The 24,574-nt window shown below is 41.2% G+C and overlaps 1 protein-coding gene across 2 annotated transcripts in view; it reads right to left on the bottom strand.

Moving 5' to 3' along the window:
* Positions 1–22,136, bottom strand: part of JAG2 (jagged canonical Notch ligand 2) — a 119,186-nt gene extending 97,050 nt beyond the window's left edge. For both annotated transcript variants that reach the window (XM_044435590.1, XM_044435589.1), the window contains exons 1-2: positions 21,724–22,136; positions 20,525–20,845 (exon numbers count right to left, since the gene is read on the bottom strand). In XM_044435590.1, coding sequence (XP_044291525.1) covers positions 20,525–20,845; positions 21,724–21,804 — 402 coding nt within the window. In that variant the 5' untranslated portion in view covers positions 21,805–22,136. The remainder of the gene's footprint in view (positions 1–20,524; positions 20,846–21,723) is intronic.
* Between the last annotated feature and the right edge of the window lie 2,438 nt (positions 22,137–24,574).

A 24,574-nucleotide genomic window follows, 5' to 3' on the forward strand; every position in this document is an offset into this window, starting at 1 on the left:
AACAACACACACTCATTTGGTCTTCAGATTGTCTCAAAGGAAGTGATGGGAAGCAGTTCCACTTCATCTCCACTGTGAGACAAGCTCTATTTGGATCATCCTCCCTCTATATTGTTTCCATTCGAGTTGGCCATTATAAGAACTATAATGGAACCAACAATTGTCCTCTAATTGCCTTGTTTTTCCTTCCCCCGCCAATTCCTTTTTCTTTTTGTGTTTTCTCATAATTTATCTTATGTACGCTGCTTCAGGAGACATTTTGACTGAAGAGCATAGTGAATGTTAAATATCAAAGGGGAAAGTATCAAAATAGGTTTCAAACTTCAGGAAACACATCAGAAACAAAATTAGTCTCAAACACATTTTCTTCTAAGTCTTGGTGTCACCAGTAAATATTTAGGTGAATAATCCAATTAAGTCTTTAATCCTATAACTATTTACCCGGGCATCAGTCTTACTGATCCTTGAACAGACACGCGTACAGATCTCATTGTAAAACTTGTACTTCATTTCACACAATAATGTAAAAAGCATGTTTCATGATGATGCCAAAAAAGGGGGAGAAGGGGGGGGACAAGCTCACTAGATACCATGTGTGAGATGAATGCAGACAAAAACTGGGGAGGGATTTTTGACTACAAAGTTGTTGGTAAATGCAATAGAATATATTTCTTTATCCACTCTAGCATCTCAGATGTGGGTAAGCTGCCTTTAATACTAGGGGAAGGGAATTTCGGGGCCAGGGGATTTGACCTATCAGGCCATACCTTCTTCCTGTTCACACCCCTTTCCCCCAGAGCACCAGTCATTTGATAATTTCCTAGTTTTTGATGCTGTTTTTCTTAAAAGCGCCATTGCAAAAGAAAACTGTTACAATGAGCACCAGTGGGGTCTAGTGGTTAAGAACATAGGACTGGGACTCAGGCAATCTGGGTTCTAGCCCCCACTTTCCTATGGTGCCAACTGAGTAACTTTGGGCCCGTAACAGACTCTCGGCCTAACCCACTTCTGAGGGTTGTCGTTGTGAAGGTAAGACTGAGAACAGCAGGAGTAAAATGATGTAAGTAATTCCGAGTTCATTGTAAGAAAAAAGTGGGATAAATCAAACAAACAAATAAAATACCTCTCCTAAGGCTTGATAAGAAGCAGTAGGTGCTTTAAGCTTCAGTATATTATTATTATTGGTAGTTTGGCCTTGCTCTTTGCTTCCACCCCCCCCCCCCCAATCACTAGCATGCAGCCACTAAGAGCCTCTTCAAAATGGGGAGTTTTTGGAGATCAGCACTAGTTCTGGGGATCAAATGGTACTTTTATAATTGCAGTTTACCAATGGGTATACAGTCCACTCCTGGTCTTAAGTGCAATATCTGATGACTTTGTTTATTATGACATAATAACTACTTCCTCAAGAAGGTATTAGCTTTCTCCATAGTTCCTCATGCAAGAACAGGCAAAAACAATTTGGATATGCCATGAGGATCTGGTGTGTCTAGACAGGACGGGGCAGGGCATTCATGCTGTGCTTCTCCAAAAGTAAATATTTATTTCACCCTTGTGAGAAGTTGCTTCCACAAAGTGCAAGCTATCATCCTGGCTACAGGTAGCCAGGCAGAACCTGCCAGCTTAAGTTACACAACCAGATTTAACTGGTTGTTACTTTACTCTGGGCAAAAGTTCTCAACCCCTAGTTATAGAATTAATTCCAATTTTAATAAAGATGAGGATTTGTAGAAAAAATTAAGATGCTAAATAAATTCTAATACTGCACTGCTACCTGAACCCAGAAATAAATATATTCAAGTTCATTTGGTATTCAACAGATCTTCAGTAGCATCACAGCAGAGACTGGCAGAAAGATAATGGAAAAGATCTAAGGTTCCTATACTTATCCTATCCTGTTGTTCAGTTCCATAAAACCATTCAATCTAATGCCTCCAACTAGGACACCTTAAAAAGGAAGCCATCTGCTACTGCCAGTATAAGATGCAGAGGTATCAAGGATATTGAATTACATGCATGCAATTTACTGTTACCATAAGCTGTTCCAACCTATTTTAATCTTCATTCAAAACATGTATGTGTGTAGAATTAAGATATTAGAGAACCGTAGCTTTCAACATGCTACTGCTAGAGCCAGAAATCCCCATGTTCTAAGAAAAGCAGGAATTTGTTAATGGCGTGTAAGAATCTGAAAAAATGTTCCATCTTTGGTTTTCTACAATTTAAGGTGACCTCCAAATCACACACTTATTCGTATATTCTACTAAAATCACTAAGAATTTACCTTTAAAAATTGGATACATGTGTACTTTTCAATTTAGTCTACTAGGACCATCAGCTATTCCTTCCTCACTTAATGGGAAAAGTGAAATTAGCATTACTGTGCAATAGCTATGCATACTTACATACCAAATATCCATGAAATATGATTTGGACTCACCCAATATTCTGAACTGACAAGCCTGTCTTGCACAACTGCAAGAAACTCTCCAATCAGAGGAGGAAGTTGAAACTGAAGGAGATACAATACAGTGTAACAGAATGTCAAAAGAGGTATTTGTTATAAGAAAGGATGAAGTGAAGCCATGAAGAACCACACAAGAATCCAGCAGTGGTAGAGTTCAAACAATGTGCCTCCAGAGCACATGATATTTTACAACCTCTGACAAGAGGTGAAAATGGGCAACTGCACACTTTCTATAGCAAACTAAATTGCTGCATACACACTGGTGTTTCCATGCAACAGGTATGTGCCTTCTAAGGATTGATGGATCTGTCAATCTTTACCCCACCAAGACTGTCACTTTTTTGAGTTGAGCTTATTATGTCCTTTTTCACACAAGCTTGAGATTTATTCCTTTTTAAAAATCTGTACAAAAATGTTTATGCATGTTTGTAATCAGTACATTTCAGAATGCCCATTTGTACCCATTTTGCATGCATGGACCTACTGATTAAAACATGTGCATTCTGGAAATATGTTTCTATTTCTTGTGCATTTTTCTAATGTGCACATGCTATCTAATTTTTGTTTGCTTGTTTGTTAGTTTTATACAATGGCACAGATGACAGGCTTGCAAACACAGATTTCTGATTTGCACTATGTCCGCATAAGGGTCTGTGATGTACAAATAAGAGAATTAGTTAGAAATACCCTTACACATCCCTAACACTTTTCATACATATGAGAGACAGCAGTGTACATGCAACGAAGAAACTTCCCACAATCTGTTTTAACAAGTATTTCTCTCATTTGGCCCAGATACTGCAAGTGAGTCCAGACGGGAGAAGAATAAGCCCATCTTCACCCATCTATTACCTTTGCTCTTAAAAATTAGTTACATTAAGGAAAGACTGCATTTAAGAGTCTGTTCCTCTCTAGTTGTGCTAAAGCCAAAGCTCTCTTTGATAAGCTTTTGAGAGCCAGTGTGGAGCAGTGGTTAACAGTGTGGGACTGGGACTCAGACAATCTGGGTTCTAGTCCCCGCTCAGCCATGGAGCCAACTGGGTGACTTTGGGCCAGTCACAGACTCTCAGCCCAACCTACCTCACAGGGTTGTTGTTGTGGGGATAAGATGGAGGAGATGTAAGCTGCCTTGAGCCCTTTGTAGGAAGAAGGCAGGATATAAATCGAAAAATATAAATAAATAAATAAATAAATAAATAAGCAAGCAAGCAAGCAAGCTCCAGTGAAGGCAGTGGGATGCCCTATTAACATGTACTGGACCAAACTAAACATTACTTTAATGGTATATGAATTCTGGGCACTCAACTGTCCATTTTTGTTTATCAAAGAATAGACTAGGTTAGATCTATAGGGTGTGTATGTTTGAGAAGAGTGATTTCTCTCTCACTCCTGTATTTCCCATTTGAAAATATACCGTCTCCCAAAGCTGCTGGGGGGAGGGGAAATATTTTTTCAGTATGAAAATGACACAAATATATTAAAATACATCACAGTGCTGCATACTGCTCAAAGAAAAATATAATATCCAATTTAGTTAATTTTTCATCTCAATTTGTAGCTATCAAAACAGCTGCTTAAATTTTCTAAAGTAACCTAGCATTTTAGGAAAAAAGAATAGAACATGAAAAGCTGAGGATCCAAAATCAGTAAGAAGGAACAGAGATCTAAAAATGAAAAGCCACTTAAAATGTTTAAAAGCTTGCTTAGATATGCAGCAAGCTACATATCAGTTTGAAGGAGGGAAAGCCTTTGCATAGCAAGCTCTTATACCTTTGGCCAGACAACACAAAACTGGTTACTCCAGAGACTATTCATCAGTTTCTTAGCAACCTCCCCAAGCAGGCCTAAATTTGTAATTTAGTTATCAGTCCTCTGACATGGTACTTCCAGTTAATGTGTGATTTAGTGTTAGTGGTTTTATTCACAGATGAAAAGGCATAAAACACTACCTCCCCCACCTACCCCCATATCCAATTGTATCCCATGGTGCAACATGCTTAACATACTTCTTGTTCTAGCAGACAATCCACACTAAATGTTAAGTCAGTAAAAAGGTTTGCAGCAGAATTATTTCAAGCATCAAGTGCATGCTTTCAGTGAAAAACAAGTTGACAGGAACCAATGCACCCTTCAAGGCTTTAAAGTTCACCCCTTCAGAAAGGTTCATTTTCATATGTTAACCCTATGCATTAGGAAGAAAATCCCTAGTTAAGTTTTCAGATGTAAATATTAGCACATTGAGCACAATTTCCTGGCATAAAAGTGGGTAAAAAGATAAAAAAGAAGAAACAATGCTAAAATGTGACATGGAAACGTGACTAACAAGTTAGTGGATTGCCAAGAGATGGCACACAACAGGCATAACCACAGGGCAATTCCTGGGGTGACTCATATCACTTCATATATAACTGTGTTGCACAACTTAGCCAACCAAATATCATGTTTCATGGAGTTAACTATAGGCAACTGTTATGAATTCATAGGTAAGTTTTACAGGGGCCTGAGAAAAGCTGTCCAATTCTAGAAACAGTAGGTACTCAATTTTATTATTTGGTATTTTATTATTTGGTAACAAATGTTCGAACAGTATATTAAATAGTAAGGACTTCACAAGTGCAGACACCCAAGAATCATGAGTAGTCACAAGTATCTTCTAGGCTACCATCTGCCAATCCCAGGATCATGTAACTATGGAGACAGGCAAAAGTAATCGCTACCTAGTAAGACCAGCCAAAATTAGTTGATTCCTGCAGATAACTAATCAAGATTTCGCAGAGCTTCAGCTAGTTAGCACTACCAGGTTAGCCACCAGGTTAGTAAGATACAATTGCTCTGATTATGAATGCTTAAAATGGGGGAAGGGGGGTGTTACTGAACAAGTTAGTCAGATACACTTAGCCAAATCTCTTCAGAACACAAGTCAAAACTCCTGTTTTTAATGTTTACTCCTTCATTGGCTGTGCACTACTCAAGAAAACTAAGAGTGGGGAGAAAGTTCTACTATATAAAGTAATTAAACATTTCTGGGTAATGAACCCATCCAGTTAGGTGGACTCTCTGATATTTGATTTTATGGGTCCTGTATACATAAATATTGTACACATGAACTCTATACATAAATATTGTGTCCTTCTGGGTTTTATAATCCTACCTTAACAAAGATTTTACTTAGCCTAAAAAGTTAAACTATGTATCCTCTGAGCATTCATTAGATTTTCAACTTTAATTCAAATCATCTCATCATGGCTAATATTTTTCTCTTCCAAAATTGCATTGCCATCACATAGCTGCTGCTATTTGAGGCTTCTTCTTACAAAATCATACTACATACATTTATGCACACCATATTTCATTTTTCACTAAATTTTAACCAAAGAAATCCAGTGAGTTTAAAGTCTACAATAGTTTAAAGTCTAAAATAGGGAAATCCTCAAGATTTCCACAAGCCATCAAAATCCAGATAGGATGCTTGCACATATATACAGAAGAAAGGATCTCAAAATATGAGATGCAAATTTATTCAGCCAATACAATTTCCTTCAGCTAATAAAATACAGAAAGACAGTAGACAAACTTGTAAAAATGCACTGTAGTCACACAAAAGATGTAATATAATGATGTGATATTTACCCCATGATCATGATGCCATGTTGCTAGAACCCAAGAGGGAGCTTTGGTATGACACACTCCCATATAAACTGTTGCTTAGGAGCTACATGCAGCTTTTTGAGTTTATTTCGCATTGCTGCAGGCACTCATTGGCACCCACTTGCTGCCCCTGCCAACCACAGGCACCCACTGGCAGCTCTCAAACAACTCACATTTACTGCACATTTACTGCTGGGAAGTCTGGCCACCCCTGAAATAACATACTGAGTTAATACGTATTGAGGGCTTTCTGGAATCTATTTACATTATCAGCTTGTACTGAAATACTGGGCAACTGATGTGCACTAGCTCTTTCATCTTTCCCTAAACTACAAACCCTTTGTTCATCAACTTCCTGCTCTCCAATTCCTGTTGAGGTTATACGGTCATCCCTGACAAATGTCTCTTAGTAAGTTGCTCTGCCAAGAGACATACTTTCATTCCAGAAGTAAATACTGGGTGGATCTACCTTCCCAGTCAAGACAGTGTCCTGAATTTTATTACGATTATCTAACTTTGGTGTATCCAAACAGATCTAGTGACAGCTCATCTCTGCTTCCTTGAAGTGGATGCTTTGTCTCCTGGAACTGCAGATGCACAAGACTAATCCTTACTCTTCAGAACAAGATCTCTACAAATGATAGGTTCCAGGAAGACTTGTGAATGTCCTTCAACTTTTCTAGAGCAGACGATTTTTGCTTTATTGTTATTGAAAACATTGCTAATCGGAAAACCATTTACATAATTCACTTCCATTCTTCTCCTTATAAATAAATAACTTAACAGTCACTATTATTTTACACTCTTCCTTGCTTATATGCACAGTATTCTGAAACTCCACCCTCTGGACCAATTACACCTACTCATTCTGTCATCTTTTCCAGTATCAATTCTCTTTTACAGTTTAACTTGCTCCTTGCATGTAGACAAATTTACCAAATCAGTTATCTCCTATACAGAATATGTGGGAACAGGAGAGAGAATATAGGAGTATAAAACCTTAGCGGATTACTAAACTTAACTCTGCACAATTCTATGGAGGTATTCCAGTTCTTTTCATGCCTTCTATTTTTGGCACACTTGAGCTATTGCTGTGCTACTTGTTCATTTTTAAAATTACTTAAATTTTTAAAACCCGGAGTGCAATACATAGGCAATGAAGATTAAATTTCACCCACAATGAACTTTATAGCAATGTCAACCAGAACCTAACAAAAGCTCCTACTTTAATAGTCTGTGAACAAGTGACAAGCTTTAGAAAAAGCCTCACTTCTACTATACCAGAACTTAGCTGATCAAATTTAAGAAGTGCAAGGAAATTTAAGCATTAAGGTCCACACGTGTACACCCACATTTCAAGTAGCTTTCCACTTCAGAATGTCACCAAAAACCATAAATGGTTTTGCAAGTAGCAATTTGATTTAAATCTGTACTTTGTATTGCCATATCTCAATCCTGTGTACAACTTTAAAATCCTTAAGCACCTGCAACCATGAGTAGACTATCCAGTTGCCATGTTTTCAATAACAATTTTACTTTGCTGCTTTGCAAACAGAAAATTAAGGAAGTGTGGTTGTTCTTAATACTGGATCAGTCTGGAGAGAGAGTTCATCTTCTGAAAATAAACCACCAAGCAACCAAAAACTGTAAAAGGGATTAACTGATTACATGCATACTTCATCTACCCACACCCAACTCTTGACCCAAGAAAAATACTGAATATATTTTGGAATATTGAACTTTGCTGTTAAATATGGGCTCCTTCTGAAGAAAAAATTGTGCATTCAGATTTACAAAAATCCAGTCATGTGTCAGGTCTTGCCTGTTGAAAAGTCCAAAACTCCAACGCACAAACGGCATTATTCCCACAGAGAAGAAAACTAAGTCTGACAATAGTTACAGAACATTTGCTTATTGTAGGACTGTGAATGGCATGCAGAAGTATGGCTGCAAAATTAATGCTGTTACTGCAAATAATCAGATAAACTAAAGAGTTGTTTCCTCCCAAGACTACAGCAACACGTTTCAATTGTAAGCACAACTGCCAAAGATACTTTGCTATTCAGAACTGTGTCATGTTAGAATTTTACTACAAGGATATTACTGTGTCATATTACTAAATGCTAGTAGCGTGGTTCTCTTATACTAAGCAATATCCATGTACAAAAATAATCTTGTATGAAATGACCTTTGGAGATTAACCAGGGAAGAGTCCTCTAGGGAGATGTGGCAGTCATGTTCTGTCTCTTTCATTGAAGTTCATTATAATAATCACTCTGTCGGTTAGAAACATACATGATAATTAACATGCGATCACAGACAGGATGAAGACTCTTAACTAGATGCAACACTTATTTTCTACCTCTGAGCTATTGGATTACCTAAAAGAACTGAAAAATCCAGAGACCAAATGAGAGATGTCTGAAATCCAACTTTTACTCTGCATGAACTATACAGTTCATTAACTACATGTTTTGATGCATGCTAAAGACATCATAAGAATTATTCATATTGAACAATACTGTCATTGTCATATAGGAACTTATATCATGTTCATCACTATTACTATAATGTCGATACACCCTCAAAGCTCTCTGGGAAGTTTACAACAATCACAGAGGAAACCTGATTTGCAGATATGGGTGCATTATACCCCATGACTACTAATATACTACTATGTCTACTAACAAGCACAACTTAGAACAAAGAAGAATGCTAGGTAGATATTCTACTAAAAGTCAAAGCAGAATTCATGGTCAAATTGAAACCTGAACTCACATCTCCATGTTTCCTATTCAACACTCTACCCCAGAAGAAAGGCAATGCAATACCCAAAGGAACCAAAGCACCCTAACGTGTTTGTTTCAGTCTGCACTAATCCTTTCACTTTTTGTTCTATAAAATTAACATATTTCCTTACAGGCAGCTAGAATCTCCTGCTGGTGCTGAAACTGTGGGTTCAAAAAATTATTTAGTGTGTTGGGGGGGTTCAGACCCAATTTCTTCCTTGTACACAGTTTTGGGGGGACATGACTTGATCCGTGTCACACCTCTAATGGCAGCCATCAAGTTCTCAAAATGCCCAATGTGCCCATGGTCAGAAAAGCCTGCCAATCCTGTTCTAACCACTGCAGCACACTGGCTCTGTAGCCTCTAGAAAGGGAATTGATTTAATTGCTGAAATTTTGTGTTGTGCAAATGTAATTTACTTTAAACCATAGACCCATTCCAAACACATAACTGAATTAAAGCAGCTTAGCATGCACCCAAGCAGCCCATTCCTCTCATGGATTGCTCAGCAATGCCACAGTTAACTTTTAAGAACTAAGCATAGTATCATCAGCCAATTTTGCTTTCCTTCAGTTCCTCTTTTTTTAAACCTTAAATTGAGTCTGCCCTAAATGCTCCGTTTTTTTTTAAAGTTGGCACAAACATGTAAGAATTTTGTGCGTATGTCTCCTAATATGCATTTCATACAAAACATTTGCCTAGTATAGACATTTTAGCAAGTTATGTTCCTAATATAATGCCTTTTGTTTTCAGTAGTATAAAAATACATATTTTGGACACATTTATCAAAGAACTCCATTATAAAAATTGCAGAGATGTGTATTTTGAAGGATACTGAGTTTCAGTTCATGTAAGTGTTCAAAAGTGAGAAATTAGATACATTTGCATTAAAATATGCAATGAACAAGTTTCTCACCCATCCTTATTGAGAACTAATGATCAAAATTAATTGTTCGGATATTTAAGTTAAATGTCCCTTGAAGTACCTCTTAGTTTTAAAAGCAAATACTCCCCCCCACCACACAAATTTTTCACTAGGATTGCAACACATGGAAACCTTTAACCCTTCCAACCTCCACTGCAATCCCAAAATCTCACTGAGGCAATTAGCCTTAGGAAAAAAGCTCTTATTGATGCCTGTGCGAGTTTTTCTTCCTACCACTGATTTCCAAATGGATACAATATTCAGAACTGTGAATGGGGAGGAAATGGTTAAGTCTCACCTCACCATATGCTATAGTACAGATGAAAATGGCTAGGGGGACATCTAGTATGAAATGTTTCAAAAACCTAGGCTGGTTAATAACTATGCAATTAAAGCAACATTTGGCGCTTATAAACTTGACATTTGATACTCAACTAATCAAGACATATTATTAGATAAGCATAAAAAGTGGGACTTTTAAAAGTCACAGTTAGAGAATTCTGCATGATGTTTCCACACTATGACAAGTCCAAATCCAGAGTATTCCTGAAATAAATGATCTGACTGCTGGAATTTCACTGTACTTTAATGACTGGTATGGGTGGATAGGAACTTGTGTAATGGAATGAAAACTCAGTCTATAGAAATTTTTTCCCCACATGGTACTATGTACTGGGCTACAAATTCCCAGTCAGCATGGCATAAGCTATGGTTTAAGTTTGACAAGCAGCAGGCTTGTGTTAAGATGTTGTCAGGTGACCTCTGATTACCTATAGCACCTTGGTTAAGACAAATCATGTTTACTACAGCTTCTAGAAAACAGCCTTTACAAATAAATACAGGAGAAAGCAAGTGATAAACTTGGTATATGGCATTTCTGTTTAAGGCACTACAAGAACATTTTTATGCACAAGCGATCATAGAAATTATTGTTCATTTCTACTTTCCTAAACAGGGAAGAACTAACATTAGTAGCAACTCAGACAAAAAAAAGTTGGAAAGTATTTGTGAAAAAATACAGTGTAAGGAATTTGGTACAAAGCTGACTGAAGATTTGATCATCTGGGAAGATCAACAAAATTATACTGATTGCTTAAAATAAATCCTGAATGGGTAACCAGAACCTTGTTAAGCAAATGTGGTCTGCAAAGCTTCCACAAAGGGCCAAGGGCCTCTCCTATATGCAACAATAAAGCTTTAAAAACAGCTTCTATTCACTTCAACTGATTTTCTCAAAAAATTATGGAAGTTCTACAGATGCAAACATAGTTGGTGTTTGAACAATAATTTTTCAAGAGCAGTGGCAGATGAAGAGTATACACTGCAACACCCCGAAAACTGCCAGTGTGGCCTTCAGGAAGAGAGAAACATTTTCCTGCCCATGAAAGAAATACACATCTTTCCAAATTCAATTACTAAGCGTGTTAAACATACTTTAAAAGAAAAATCAAGATCAAAATCCTATGTTTCTGTTTGCAGAAGTTTTCTTCTGTATAGACTCAATTATTTTCATGTAAGCACAAAAGGTCAAGTGGTCCAGTGACCATAACTGAAATACAGGTAAGAAATACTAATCTAGTTCTATGCACATCCTAATCTGGTATGTTTACACAGATGAAAAAAATCATTTGTAACCAAACTGATAAAACCCCATACCAACTGGAAAGAAGAAAATAGGTCCATCTGGGTTTTCTTGGATTAAGAAGATGGTAGTTAAAATTACAACATTTTAACAAAATCTGTAATTTGTAATTCAAGTTGTAGGTTCAACTGTGCAAGTTGAAAAACACAATTTCAGTGTATTGTGTTTGATCCCAGTTCTATTAAGTGCAATGTTATACAAGGGGGAAGAGCTAAGCGAGAGCCAATTGCCTTCTGATTACTCATCAAATGGAATGCATGAAACAAGAATGAACGGAAGGCCAATCACAGGTTAAGAGCCATAAAAGACAGTAAATCCAATCCTTAGATTTCAATCAGGAAAGGTGGTGATAAGGAGTAATATTGTACACAATACCAGTAAAGCCTTGTTTATAGTATTCTACAGAGCTTTGAACTCCCCTGTCATATTTTGCATGCTGGTGCTGGTTCCTTTTTACACCTCCACTGCCCTTCCTTAGGTCAAACTCCTTGTCTACTTGGAGACTGCCATCTCCCTCTGCATCATACAGTACTGGTGCTTTGACTCATGTTGTTTTGCTAAAACTTAGTCCTTGCCCTTTAGGCAGTTCTGGCTCTTTGCTCCTTCATCTTCCCTGCACTCTAATAGTGCTATGTTAACCTGAGTCAGAGGATGTGTTCTACTATATAGATGATCTGTGAAGAATGTTTAGGCTTGAACAAACTGGTGACAGGTCACTTTAAGAAACCTTTAAATATATTGTAGCAGTAAGAGAAGTGTCTCAATTTTCAGTCACTTCTAGGTAATTTTGTCCTTAAATACAAAAGGAAGGCTGAAGTCTAACTTTGCAGCACCAACAGAACTCACTTGAAAATCTGTGAAAGCCAGGACACTTAGATCACAAACCTAAACAGGCATATCTGGACGTAAATTCTACTGAACTAGGTTTGGAGTAGACATCTGCAGGGTTACTGTAAATCTTCTATCTGAGATGACATAAACTAAACTGTTGTGTTAAAAGGCTACTTTTAGTGATTTCATATTAGTGTATGTATGGGCAGAAGTATTGCGGCAATTACAAACTAAGAAAATTTTGTTGAAGTTTAGGGGAAGAAGGAAGGGAGATCAACAATGAAAGGCTTATGCTTATACAGGTATGCCTGGCTCATTCTGCTAGTTTCTGGCAGAACATTCTTCAAGGAATAAATCTTAAAAACTTCTAAAATATCTGGAAGTTGCCACAACTAAAGGCTGTTAATAACTGGGAAAAATAGGCAATACTTTTGACAATGCAATCCTAATTATATTTACTTAGACTAACTGGATTTTAGATTACAGCCGGTATCTTTGAAAGCAAAGAACTACAGTTTGACAACTATAGCTGGTACATAGTACTAGGAATTGGCATGTGATATCTTGGGTTTGTGACATATACATTTTTCTGGTGTAGATTACTCTGTAGTCACAACAGTTTTGCTGCAAAATGCCTGCCAGTCTAAAAGGTTATAGGATTTATTTCCTACTAAGGTACAATCCCTTATCAGCTTATTTAGGTTGAAGTCCTACTGAATTTTGCTTACTCCTGAGTAGGTATGCATTAGATTGTACTGTTAGCATTTAATTTCACTTTTGACTTCAATGGGACAACTCACACAGCTCCTATATGAATAGAATTGCAGCCTATTAGTGAAAATGAAACAATTTTAAAATAAACCCAGATGTTTCAGATTACTGCCTATAGCTATAGGCAGAGTGTTAACTTTCTAAATTTAGCAAAATTTTGTGAGAAAAACAACAAAAAGTTGTATTTATCCAGTATTTCAAAGTCAGAATTAACAGTACTGGAAAAGTCCCCAAACAAGTATTATTAACACAAAATAATAAAATACTGCCAAAAGGAATATACAATACACATCCCTAACATCCAGATCTCACTGTATTACTCTGAAACATATCCCAATGAACCTTACTTTGAATTATATTTGCACAGATTTATAGCCTTACATAATCAAGCTATGAAATTAGTCACCCAAGTTTGACTAACATAGGTATGTATAGGCAAGTAGCCAATCATTTCTGGAATGGTGGCATCTTAGATAAAGGGGAAGAACAAAGAAAGAGCCAATTTACAGAAGTGTCTTTGCCTAGGGCTCTATGTTATACAGATGACCAAGCAAGTGGCTATTTTCAAGCTGAAATTAAAATAAGAGTACATGAACCTTCTGGAATCATTTGACTAGTTTTAGCATCAAAGCAAAGGGCAAGCTTCAACCAAGCTGAAGGGGTACCATATTCCAACTGACTACACCACACAAAACTTCTGGGGTTTTCTACAATAGGCTAGGATTTAAACCCTAAACTTAAATTTCCTTGAAATCAAGCAAGGTTATGATCCTACATTGTCGGTAATTAGAAAATAAATGCTTTCACAACATTGCAGTGCAGCCAGCATTTCACATAGGTTTACTGGAAGTGATAGGGATGAGAAAAATCCAGAATTCATACAAAAATACACAGCAGTTGCAAGAAGGAGTATATTCTAATTGTTAGGACTGCCTCTGAGGCAGTCTATCTAGTATTCCTTCATGTGTTCACTGCAGTCCTATCCTGCAGTCCTACTCAAAATATTGTGACGGGACATGAGCTTACCTTCACCAAGCAAGTTAACTTTCAGATTCTGAAAGGCAGAAACTGACAGAAGAATGAAAAAGCAATAGCTAGTCACCATCAGTGCCCCACACCCCACCAACAGCTTCCCAATTTAGATTTCCCTCTCCATCCTCATACAATGAATTCTCCATGAATTCAGGGGCATCAAAGCAAGGCCTGGCCCTTCATACTGGCTTTGGGTAAGATAGAAAGACCATGAAAGTGCAAGTGTTTGGAAAGAAGCAAACAAAAAGTCATGCCACTCTATGCCTATACTCTAAAGCACTGCAAGAAGTAAAATAGGTCCCGCTCCTGTTCCCAAACCCTCTATACATGACGGAAAACTCAGGAATGGGGAGGGGATGGAACAGTGAGACTGTCAAAGAAGTACTTCCCCCTCACCTCACAGACACAGAAGGTTCAGTGGAGGTTATGGCTGGTGATGATTATGAATAAGGGCTGGTAGTAAGCCAAGTGCTATATGGCAGGAGTAACCCTGATCTCATCTGAAGTAGAGAGAAGGGTTACCAAAGCCAAAACATCCAGAAATGCCATCAATATTGCTGAAGGATGACTGCAGATTGATCCAGCTCCATCCCATGAGAATTCTAACTACTATCCATCAGCTGTCTGGAGGGGAGAACAGTATGTAGAAATACTATTGGCCTGGCCATTATCAAAACGCTTTCCAAATTTGGTCTGCAGAAAAGTGCAAAAGAGATAGTTAAAACCTGCTTAGACAATCAGTTGTAAAGGGAATATTCGCCTTTATGTAAAAATTGAAGATCTATATAGGAAAATAATTTTACTTGAATCATGTTTCTAAGTCACCTTTTTACTATGTAAATTGCTTTTAGAATTCACTTTACTGAAAAACAGTACATAAATATTCTAAAGAAAGTAAATCAAACTAAGTATGTATGGTCCTTAGTCACATTCATTATTGTGGCTTACCCAAGTTGGACACTTTCATCCAACCTTGATCACTTCTACAATGACTTGACCATTATATTAATCATCAAAACTGAACATTCTCCCATTGTGATAGTTATATGAACCAGAAGTGAACATGATGGGGTAACACAGTCTAGCCATATGTTTGGGTTACCAATTTAGGAGATTTAGCAGGCTTTAGAAATGCAAAGTTATTCCATATGCAAAACATGGATGTAAGATGCCTAAAAACCCATAAAACATGCAAAATTGGGCACAGCTACACAATTAAACTTATTCTTGCATTGCTAGAAGATGCAAGAGAGTGACAACCACTCTATCTACAAAGTTATAACTACTCTGTTCTGGGGAATCATAGACTATTCTCAGAGGCTATTTAAGGATTTCTTGATGAGAAATTACCAATGAATTAACCACTGTTGGCCTTCATTTGTTATGTACAATTGAGAGGAACATTGATACATCAATTGCAGTTAATGTAGGATGTCAGTAAGACACTACAGGCCCACAGTGCCTAATGTGACTGAAGTACATACTCCAGAATATACCAAAACTATTCTGTGACTGATACTCCATGACATAAGAAATAACACAAAGATGTAGACATTCCTCAGCAGATACGTAGGTGTGAAATGAGTTCCTGCAAGCTGGGGAGAGAAAGTTCTGCACAGGTATAGCTAGCCTCCAGTTCACTGATTTTAAAAATGGTGGAAAGACAAGGCCTGAAGACTAGAAGAATGATCAACTTCTGAAATAAAAAGCCTAATTTAAGAGCAGAAAAAGCTGCTGGATTAGATCCAAGGTTCCACCTGGTCCAGCTTTCTGTTCAAACACTAGTCAACCTGCTGTCCACAGGATTCCATGAGTGCAGCAGCTCTCTCCTGCCCAAGTGCCCCAGTAGCTGGTGTACACAGACATACTGCTTCAGAAATCATTGGTGACATATAGCCATCAAAACCAGTGCCCCACAATAACCTTCTCCTCCAGGAATTTGTCCAATTCCCACACAGTTACACCACATATTTGTATGAGGTTAGTATTGTATTGGCAATTATGTTTTCAGTTCCTTTCCTAATTATGGTTAACACAGAGTTCGCCTTTTTTCACAAGGTGACTGGGCTCTCCCCATTCAGCAAAAAGAAGGTTTGCCAGTTGTTGCTTATTTTTTTAGGCTACTAGAAATACGTTCACTGCCTGGAACAAAGCACAACTTTTTAAAGCTCACAAGGGCTTGTGACTTTTGGTCACCATACTAATATGGTGGGCAACCAGACATTTATTTATTCTATTTATATCCTGCCTTCTTTCCTTCCAAGGAATTCAGGGTGGCTTACATAAGATCTACTATATTCTGCACAATTACTCTGGATTCCGTCTGAAGGACTATCCCTGTAACTGAAGGAAAGACATCTGGATCTCTTACAAATCTGGCAACTGTATCTCTCTCTCCTCTCATGAATGCAGATTCTGAACCATTTATTAAAATAATTTAGTATCTCTTCCTGTGAGCCTGAAGCCAATCCAAACTCTGATTAGACCATATATCCTTTAAGACAACAGCTAAGCAGCTCAGTATATAATCCCAAACAGAAATGCAAAAAAATTGTGTAACAGACAGATTTGATAATTGACACTTTAACCAAATCCATTTAATGTTCACCAAATGGATGGATAGTCAAGGAAGTCAACAAGGAAAGTTGCTACATATGTTCCATTTAACCTAAAAAAATAAAATAAAATCATGGCTTATACTTCCTGGTGCTAACAATAGAGAATCCTTTAAGTTTTTAAACTCCACTATGACAATCCTCCATTGTACCACTGACTCCCATCCTCAGAAAGCTAATCCAGATTCTAACAGATGTTCCCCCTCCCCCCACACACAAATGCATATTACTAGTTTGCCATTAGAGTCTGAGTTGGGAAGAAAGATTCTATATAGGCTCCCATTTGTAAATAGTCATACATTTTTGATAGCCCACCCATTTGTGCTGCTTACAGGTACTTTACCACATTCACAACAGACCTCACTTTCTTCCACTTGCTTCTTTCAGTGTACACAATGCTATATTCTATATTATATGGTTGAACTGTGGAGCTGGACAAATCTTATCCTAACAGAGAAAAACTGTATTATAAAACCTGCTTTTTAATAGTGCACGGTAACTGATGAGGGAGCACGAGCATGTAACTGTCATTGGCTTGAAAATGTGTTGACATCCATATGTTGACAGATCTGCATGTATTGGGAACAACAAAAAGATCTCTTCAATACAGATGGTCAACGCAGCTTGGCTTTTTTACAGTCTACCTATTTAGGCCAGGTCAAGATTAAAAGGGGGAAGGTACCAAAAGCAGAGATGGCAAGTCTAACATATTCCTCACCCTGCAGAAGAGACTAGTATATTAATGGACACAAGTTTATGGGGTCAAGAAGACCTCAACAGCCCCAAGTGCTCTTTGACATTTTCATTAACTATTTGGAAGAGGAAGCACAGGGAACAATTGTCAAATCTGCAGATGAGACAAAACTGTGTGGGATAGCAAATACCCTGGAAGACAGAAACAAGATTCAAGATGATCTGGACAGGTTGGAGTGCTGGGCTGAAAACAACAGAATGTATTTCAATAGGGACAAATGCCAAGTTTTGATGTAGGAAAATGAAACCAAATGCATCATTACAAGATGGGGAACACTTGGTTCAACAATACTGCAAGTGAGAAGACTCTTGGAATTGTTGTAGATCACAAACTGAGTATGAGTTAACAAGATGAGGATGAAAAAAATAGCATATGCTATTTTAAGTTGCATTACTATTTACTTACTTTAAAAAATTCTATACCATCATTATATTCCAAAGAATCTCAAGATGGTTTATAAAAATACTTAATGCAAGTACCACTTCCAAATCTCATGAAGTACTAATTCTCCTTTACTTACTTAATACTGGTAAATACAGTAGGCCCCATCTTGCCTACTGTGTCCAGTTTTGGGCACCACAGTTTAAAGATACAGGCAACCTAGAAAGGATTCAGAGGAGGGCAACAAGGATGATTCAGGAACTGGAATCAAAGCCCTGTGAGGAGAGAAGGAAGCAACTGGGCATGTTTAGCATCAAGAAAAAAAAAGACTGAGGGGAGATATGATAGCACTCTTAACATACTAGAAAGGCTGTCACAAAGGAAGGACAGGATCTCTTCTCGGTTATCCCAGAAAGCAGGACACTGAATAATGGGTTCAAGTTACAGGAAGCCAGATTCCAGCTAAATATCCGGAAAATTTCCTGACTGTTAGAGCACTAGGACTACGACAATGGAATCAATTACGGAGGAAAGTTGTGGGCTCTTCCACACCAGAGGCATTCAAAATGCAACTGGACAGACATCTGAGGACTGTTAAACCCAGAGTCCTGCACGAAGCAGGGGGTTGGACCCCATGGCCTTCCCTTCCAATTCTACTGTTCTATACTTCTAGATCTTGTCAGTTAAGGAAGCTTATGAGAACGGTTTATCTAGAGATTTCTGAGTAAAACTTCAAGGTGCAACTAAATTCTCAAAGCAGCCTCACAAACCCCTCTGCAAGACAAACAGGTGCCTTGCCATCCTCTTGTGTTATGATGGCACCAAGTATAGTTTATCATCCCACCCCCAAACACCATGAACCTGATTCTAGATATAAATTAAAAGCTGAGCATCATTTCATGCAAACAAACTGTGATAGAAATTTAGGTTTCTTGCAGGAAAGACTACAGCCTTCTTATGATCAAACTAAGAATGTTGGTGTTTTGTAAGGATGACTACACCTTTCTTATAACCAAACTGAGGGAATATTTAGGTTTTTGTTTAAAAAAAATATACTCCCCTTCTGATCAAATTAAGGCAGAATTTAGCAGCGGGTTGTGGAGAAGAGTATGTTCCTTATGCTCAAACTGAGGTACAGGCTGGGTTTTTTGAGAGAATACACCCCCTTGTGATCAAACAGAGGCAGAATGTAGATGGTTTGGAGAAGAATATGCCCCTTATGATCAAGCTGGGGTACCGGCGGGGCTTTTCCGCGAGGGAGAAGAGGCCCCCGCTCGAGCCAGAGCGCGCGCTTCGCCAGTCCCTCCTGCTTCCCTCAGGAGTGCGCCCCATAGAGACGCGCTCGTGACCTGAGCCGAGCGGGGAGGCGGGGCGCGAGCGCGCTACTCCGGCTCTGCACACACGCCCGCTCCAACGGTCGCCGCCGAGACGCGCGCCAGGCGAGCGAGCCCTTCCCGCCACGCCCCCGCCCTCCCCGCGAGGTCCCGTCCCAGGAGCCAAGCCGCTCGCGCCCTTCGCGAGCAGCAGCACGCGCGCCGCGCTTCCCCCTCGCTCGGGGCGAAGAGGAGCGGCAGCTGCTTGCATTGCTTCGCATGGCATTGCAGCAACGGCCGCCGCCGCCTCTTTTCTCGACGCCCCGCCGGCACTGTTCCTCACTCGTCACACACACGCCCTGTTCGACGCGTGAACACTTAAAAGAAACAGAAATCAGAATTAATGCTTAATAGAAGAGAAAAAAAAATGTACCGCACAACCCGCGCAAAACTAGGTGCACGCGCCCCCTGCTGGAGGGAGCGCTTATGCAAATCCGAGGACCATTTAAGAATATCTATTAAAAGGAGAGTTTGTGGCAGCACCTTTCGCCACATACACACACGTTTAAGAGGGCGGCTGCAAGCGCGTGCAAGCCACAACTCCCTTCTGCTCGACACACGCCCCGTGCAGCAGCTAACAGGCTGTGCTCAGGCTTGGCGGCTCACACCTGGATCTTGCAAAGCGCGGAGGCGCCTGTCACGCAACGGGCTCCCTCGTCTCGCTCCCCCTCCTCCCCCAACATCGCAGCTGCTCCTACGAGGAGCAGACACGCCCCTACGATGCCTCCGGGTATGCCGTTTTCCATTTTTTAGGTAGCTTTTTATGGCTGCTCTCCCTCCCTCCAGCACTGCACGCTCTTAAGAGTTTACTGTCCTCCTCAGCTAGGGTGGGGAGGAATACACCTTCACAACCTGACTGCACCCCAATCACCCAGCGAAAGGAAACACGCTCGCCGCCTTGCACCACGTTCCATATGGGGCCGAGCGCCACGCTTGCAAAACGCTCGGCTGGATATTTCGTTGCCCCCGCGCCGACACTTGCAAATCCAGAATGGCACCCCCAAGAGATTTTCCGAGAGCGCTTTTTCCAGCCTCGGCTTCCCTTGGAGTAGCGTGGAGAAGGGAGAAAGAGCCACCCTCCCCTCCGCAAACGGCGGTAGGAAATCCACCTCGAGTTACAGACCTGCAGCTGACCCACAAAGGGGCAGGTCAGAACCGCTCGCAAGAGTCTCCCGCATAAGCTACTTAAGAAAGCAGCTGGGAAACCACTTTTGCTTTGGGTGCATTAAGCCATTCATCTCGTTTTTTCATTGCTCCTAGCATTTTTAAGGGAGGAACAAGAATATCCGACCTACCGGCCACGCAAACTGAAAAGGTATAACTATCCGGCCCATGTCGTGGCTTTTGCCCTGATGAAAATTTCGGCTGTTGAGATAAAAAGTATTTCCACCAAGAACAGGAGTATATCCGGAGCCGTAGTTGCACGCTCCAGTGGGCGTGATTTTGGCCTGATATTCCTTCAGACAGACTTTCACGTAAGTGTCGCACTCGTCCCGGGCGCAGTCCAGGCTCGGGGGGGTTTTCATGCCATCACAACATTCTCCATTCAACAATTCGCCGTTTACATTCTTCACCGAGTTAATCTGCAGCTCGAAATAGCCCGTGGACTGGGAGACCTAAAAATAAAAAGAAAAAAAAGTAGGGGGAGAAAGAGAAATCCTCATTAACTACGGTGTCTTGGGAAGAAAGTGCACGGAGATTTGCACGCAGTCACTCAGAAGAGTGCTACAGCCAGGCAGCCTTCCGGTAAAACTATTAAAACTAGACTTGCTATTAAAAGATGATCGAAGCATACCGGGCGGGGGGGGGGGGGAGAAAATCGGTGCCGCAATTCCGGCAATTCGTAGCACTGCAAGCCCGTGCAAGAGACCTGCGGAATAATCCATTTGCAACTGAAGGAGCACTTAGGGGAAAACAGCAGCCGCCACAAAAAAGGAAGGAAAAAAGGGGAGACACCCAGGGCTCGCTATGCAGGAATTCCCCGATTGGGACGATGCGACGTGCTTTCCTGCCTTGCAAAGGAATGCCTTCCGAAATAACATAACTAATAATTTTAAGGACAAATAAATGCCCAGGGCGATTTGTGCAAAGGCGCAATGCAAGTTTGCCTGCGTGTTCTTCCAAAGCAAACAGACCGCTTGGGAGCAACGAGTCCTTCAAGCAGGTTTGGGAGACAGCACATCAGCAGAGCCTTCACAAATATCTTCCCATCTTTTCCAAAGCGACATTGGAGATTTTAAGTTCCCAAAAGGGAGTGCGAGATTCCAGCGTCCCCCCTCTAAAAAAAATCCCTTTCAAGTAAAGCCGATGCAAGGTATTTCCTAACCCTCTCACAGCCAGCTGAAGTGGAAAGGTAAGGCAGGAATTTTGCAAGATTCCCCGATCGTTTCACCCATAACCACCCTCCCCATTCTTCCTTTGCAAGAAAACAAATTTAAAAGCACACAACACATCGCCGACGAAGAGCGGGGGGGGGTTGCTTTTTTTTTTTTACCTGTGCCCATAAAGTTAGCAGCAGCCACAGCCTGAACGCCGCAGCGAAAAGAGCCCAGTGCCGCTTGCCACAATCCAGCATGCCTGCTGCTCCGAGCTGAACGCCCTCCTTGCCGGATCAGGGAAGACAGGCGAGCACCCGACCAGCCATCGACCGGCCGCTGCTCGGAGCATCGGCGGCGGGCAGGGCAGGAGGGCTTGCGCCGTGCAACGACGGGGGGTGGGGAGAGGGCAGCAGCCCGCCGGAGCTTTGCAGTCGACGTCGCTCGCACCGATGCTCAGGATGATCCCAGCAGCCCGAGGCCGGGGGAGGCAAGAGCCCGCGCCTATCACCCTCGGCTGGTGCGCTCCCGCGGCGACGGCACGAGGAACGCTCCACTCGCAGCTCTGCCTTGCAACGCCGCTCGCTCCTCTGTGCGTCTCCGCTGCGCGAACACCCAACAAGTAGGTGCCGGAGTGACAGCTTCATTGCCCATTAGTCAGCAGCGCCTCTGTCTTCATATTAATGAGGGGGGAGGGCCCCGAGCAGCAGCGGGCGGGTGTGGCCACGCGGCTGCCTTAAAGGGCTAGCAGGGGGGAGGAGGAGGAGGAACGCGCGGTGAGCGAGAAAATGCCGGAGCGTGCGCGGTTTGGAATCCGCTGCCCGAGGCGCCTCCGAGCCGCTGTTCGTCTCCCGCCCGGCCGCGGCTTTGCGGCGGGGTGTTGCGCAATCGACCTGTTGCGCGTGGGCAAGGCTCTGCCCGGCACGTGCGCGGCCCTCCGGGCTGGGCAGGGGCGTGCGCCTTCTGGCCCCCGTAACGTGTAGCTCCTTTCTCGTCGCGAGCGAGAGATGCGCGGAGAAAGGCAGGCTGCTTTGCGCGCCCGGGGGAGAGTTGTGCGCCTCGGGCGAATTCGTGCTGCTTTTGGCCCGCAGACCAACGGGGCAGTGTGCACGAGAAGGCGTACAGAACAAGCCGTTTCAAACCCCGGGAAACTAGAATTTGAGGCCATAAACCGAGAAACGAGTAGTGTGGATGCTTGCAGCTGATTCTGCAAGGTAACATAAACGGGGAAAGAAGCGTGGGAAGAAAAACGCCTGGGTTATGAAGCCTTAAAGAACGGCTTGGGTGGAATCCAGTATCATTGTTTAGATCCGCCATATCTAAAGGGGTGGGGCCCAAGCCATGTTTTTTGGGAGGCCTCCTGAGGATCTCACGCAGAAACCTTGGGTTCCACGATAGGCGATGGGACATAAAGAATTTTTAAAAAATAAAGAATTTTTTAAAAATGCTCGCACCCAAACTGACCAAGGCAACACCAACCCCTCCGGTCATTTCATTGCTTTAGAACTGGAAGGGGAGGACTGTGGCTAGGTGTCTTCTCTTCCCAGTCGGGTCTATGCTGGGTGTTTTGCTAACTGCGTGCAAGGCATGTGGGTCTCCACGTCGTCTGAAACCAACAAACTGCATGGTGGACAGTGACTTTGAAGGCTGCACGGAAGGCAGCACGGAGCCCTGCAACAAGCCTTGGTTCAGGCCACTCAGGACATTGCTCCGGAAGGGTAATTAAGCAAATGGCAGTGCAACCTGCTTGCCGGGGGCAGCGGGGAGAGAAGTCCCTTCGGCTTCGTTTCCCTCATTTTGTGCAAATGCCGCCCATTGTGTCCTGTGAGGAATATCATCTGAGCTTTGGGAATATCAAGATGGGTTACATAAAGTCAGAGTTTGATGGGAGAAACGGAAGACCATCTTCGAGCCCCAGAAAGAGGCAGAGTTACTTTCTTTTGGTGGGAGTTCCCACATGCTTTTTGAGCAGATGTCAGCAGAATAAATGGAGCATCAGTCCTGGGGAAATGAGAATTAAGACTTAGGGTGCAATGCTATGCAGATTTAGCCAGGAAAAGTCCTACATCTCTCAGCATCTTCCTGATGGCTGTGGATAGGATTGTACTCTTAATATCCAGAAAAAATAGCTTCCGGTGCATGGATGGATGGTGCTTGACTTGCTGGGAGTAACAGTCTCATCCCAGCTGCTTGTTTATGTAAAATATTTTATACTTGGCTTTGAGGGTGCACTGCCCTCACAAGGCAGCTTATAATATTACAAAAATATGAATATATACGTTAAAATCAAATCCATACAGCAGTAATGGATGATTTTGAAACACCATGTATAGACTGGAATAAACATGTCTTGAGATGTTTTGTTTGCCTGCTTGCCATAGTGATGAGACCGCAATGTAAGTCCCTGAGGAGGGAATTCCAAAACTCTGGGGCCACCACTGGGAAAGCCCTATCCATAATTCCCACCAGATGAATGGCTTTTGCTGGTGGGTCTCTAACACAGATCTTAATATTGTATTGGTCATTCTAGTTGGTTTCCAGTTCCTTCCACAGCCTGATCTGTATATGCTTGCTCAGATGTAGACCATGTGACATCAGCCAGCCTTGCCACCAAGTAAGACCGCAAATTTGTAGCCTCGTCCTTCCCCCAAAAAAAGTGCCAAAATGAAAAAGTCCCAACCAGAATTTTAATTCATAAGAAATTGTGGTTTGTGTTGGAAGAGGTCAGTTGGGTGATCACACTCAAGTCATTAGAACTTGTTGTTTTGTTATGTAATCCTAAAAATGGGGCTTCTTTCCATGTCTTTGGGAAAGCACAGATAACTTAGCTGTTTTCACTGGCCTTCCTGTCACATTGAGGCTGCTGATTTTATTGATTCTATTTATATTTGTTTAATAATTTTTTAATATTTGTTTGATTTTTGTCCCATATGTACTTAATGATTTTCTTATTTGACCCAAGTAGTAAGGTGTTCATCTTGTATGTCACCTTGCGAGGGTTTCATCCTTAAAGACAGCCTCATTTAAAAG

This window comes from Varanus komodoensis, unplaced genomic scaffold (assembly GCF_004798865.1).
Source record: "Varanus komodoensis strain SLA01 unplaced genomic scaffold, ASM479886v1 scaffold3, whole genome shotgun sequence".
Taxonomy (NCBI): Eukaryota; Metazoa; Chordata; class Lepidosauria; order Squamata; family Varanidae; genus Varanus; species Varanus komodoensis.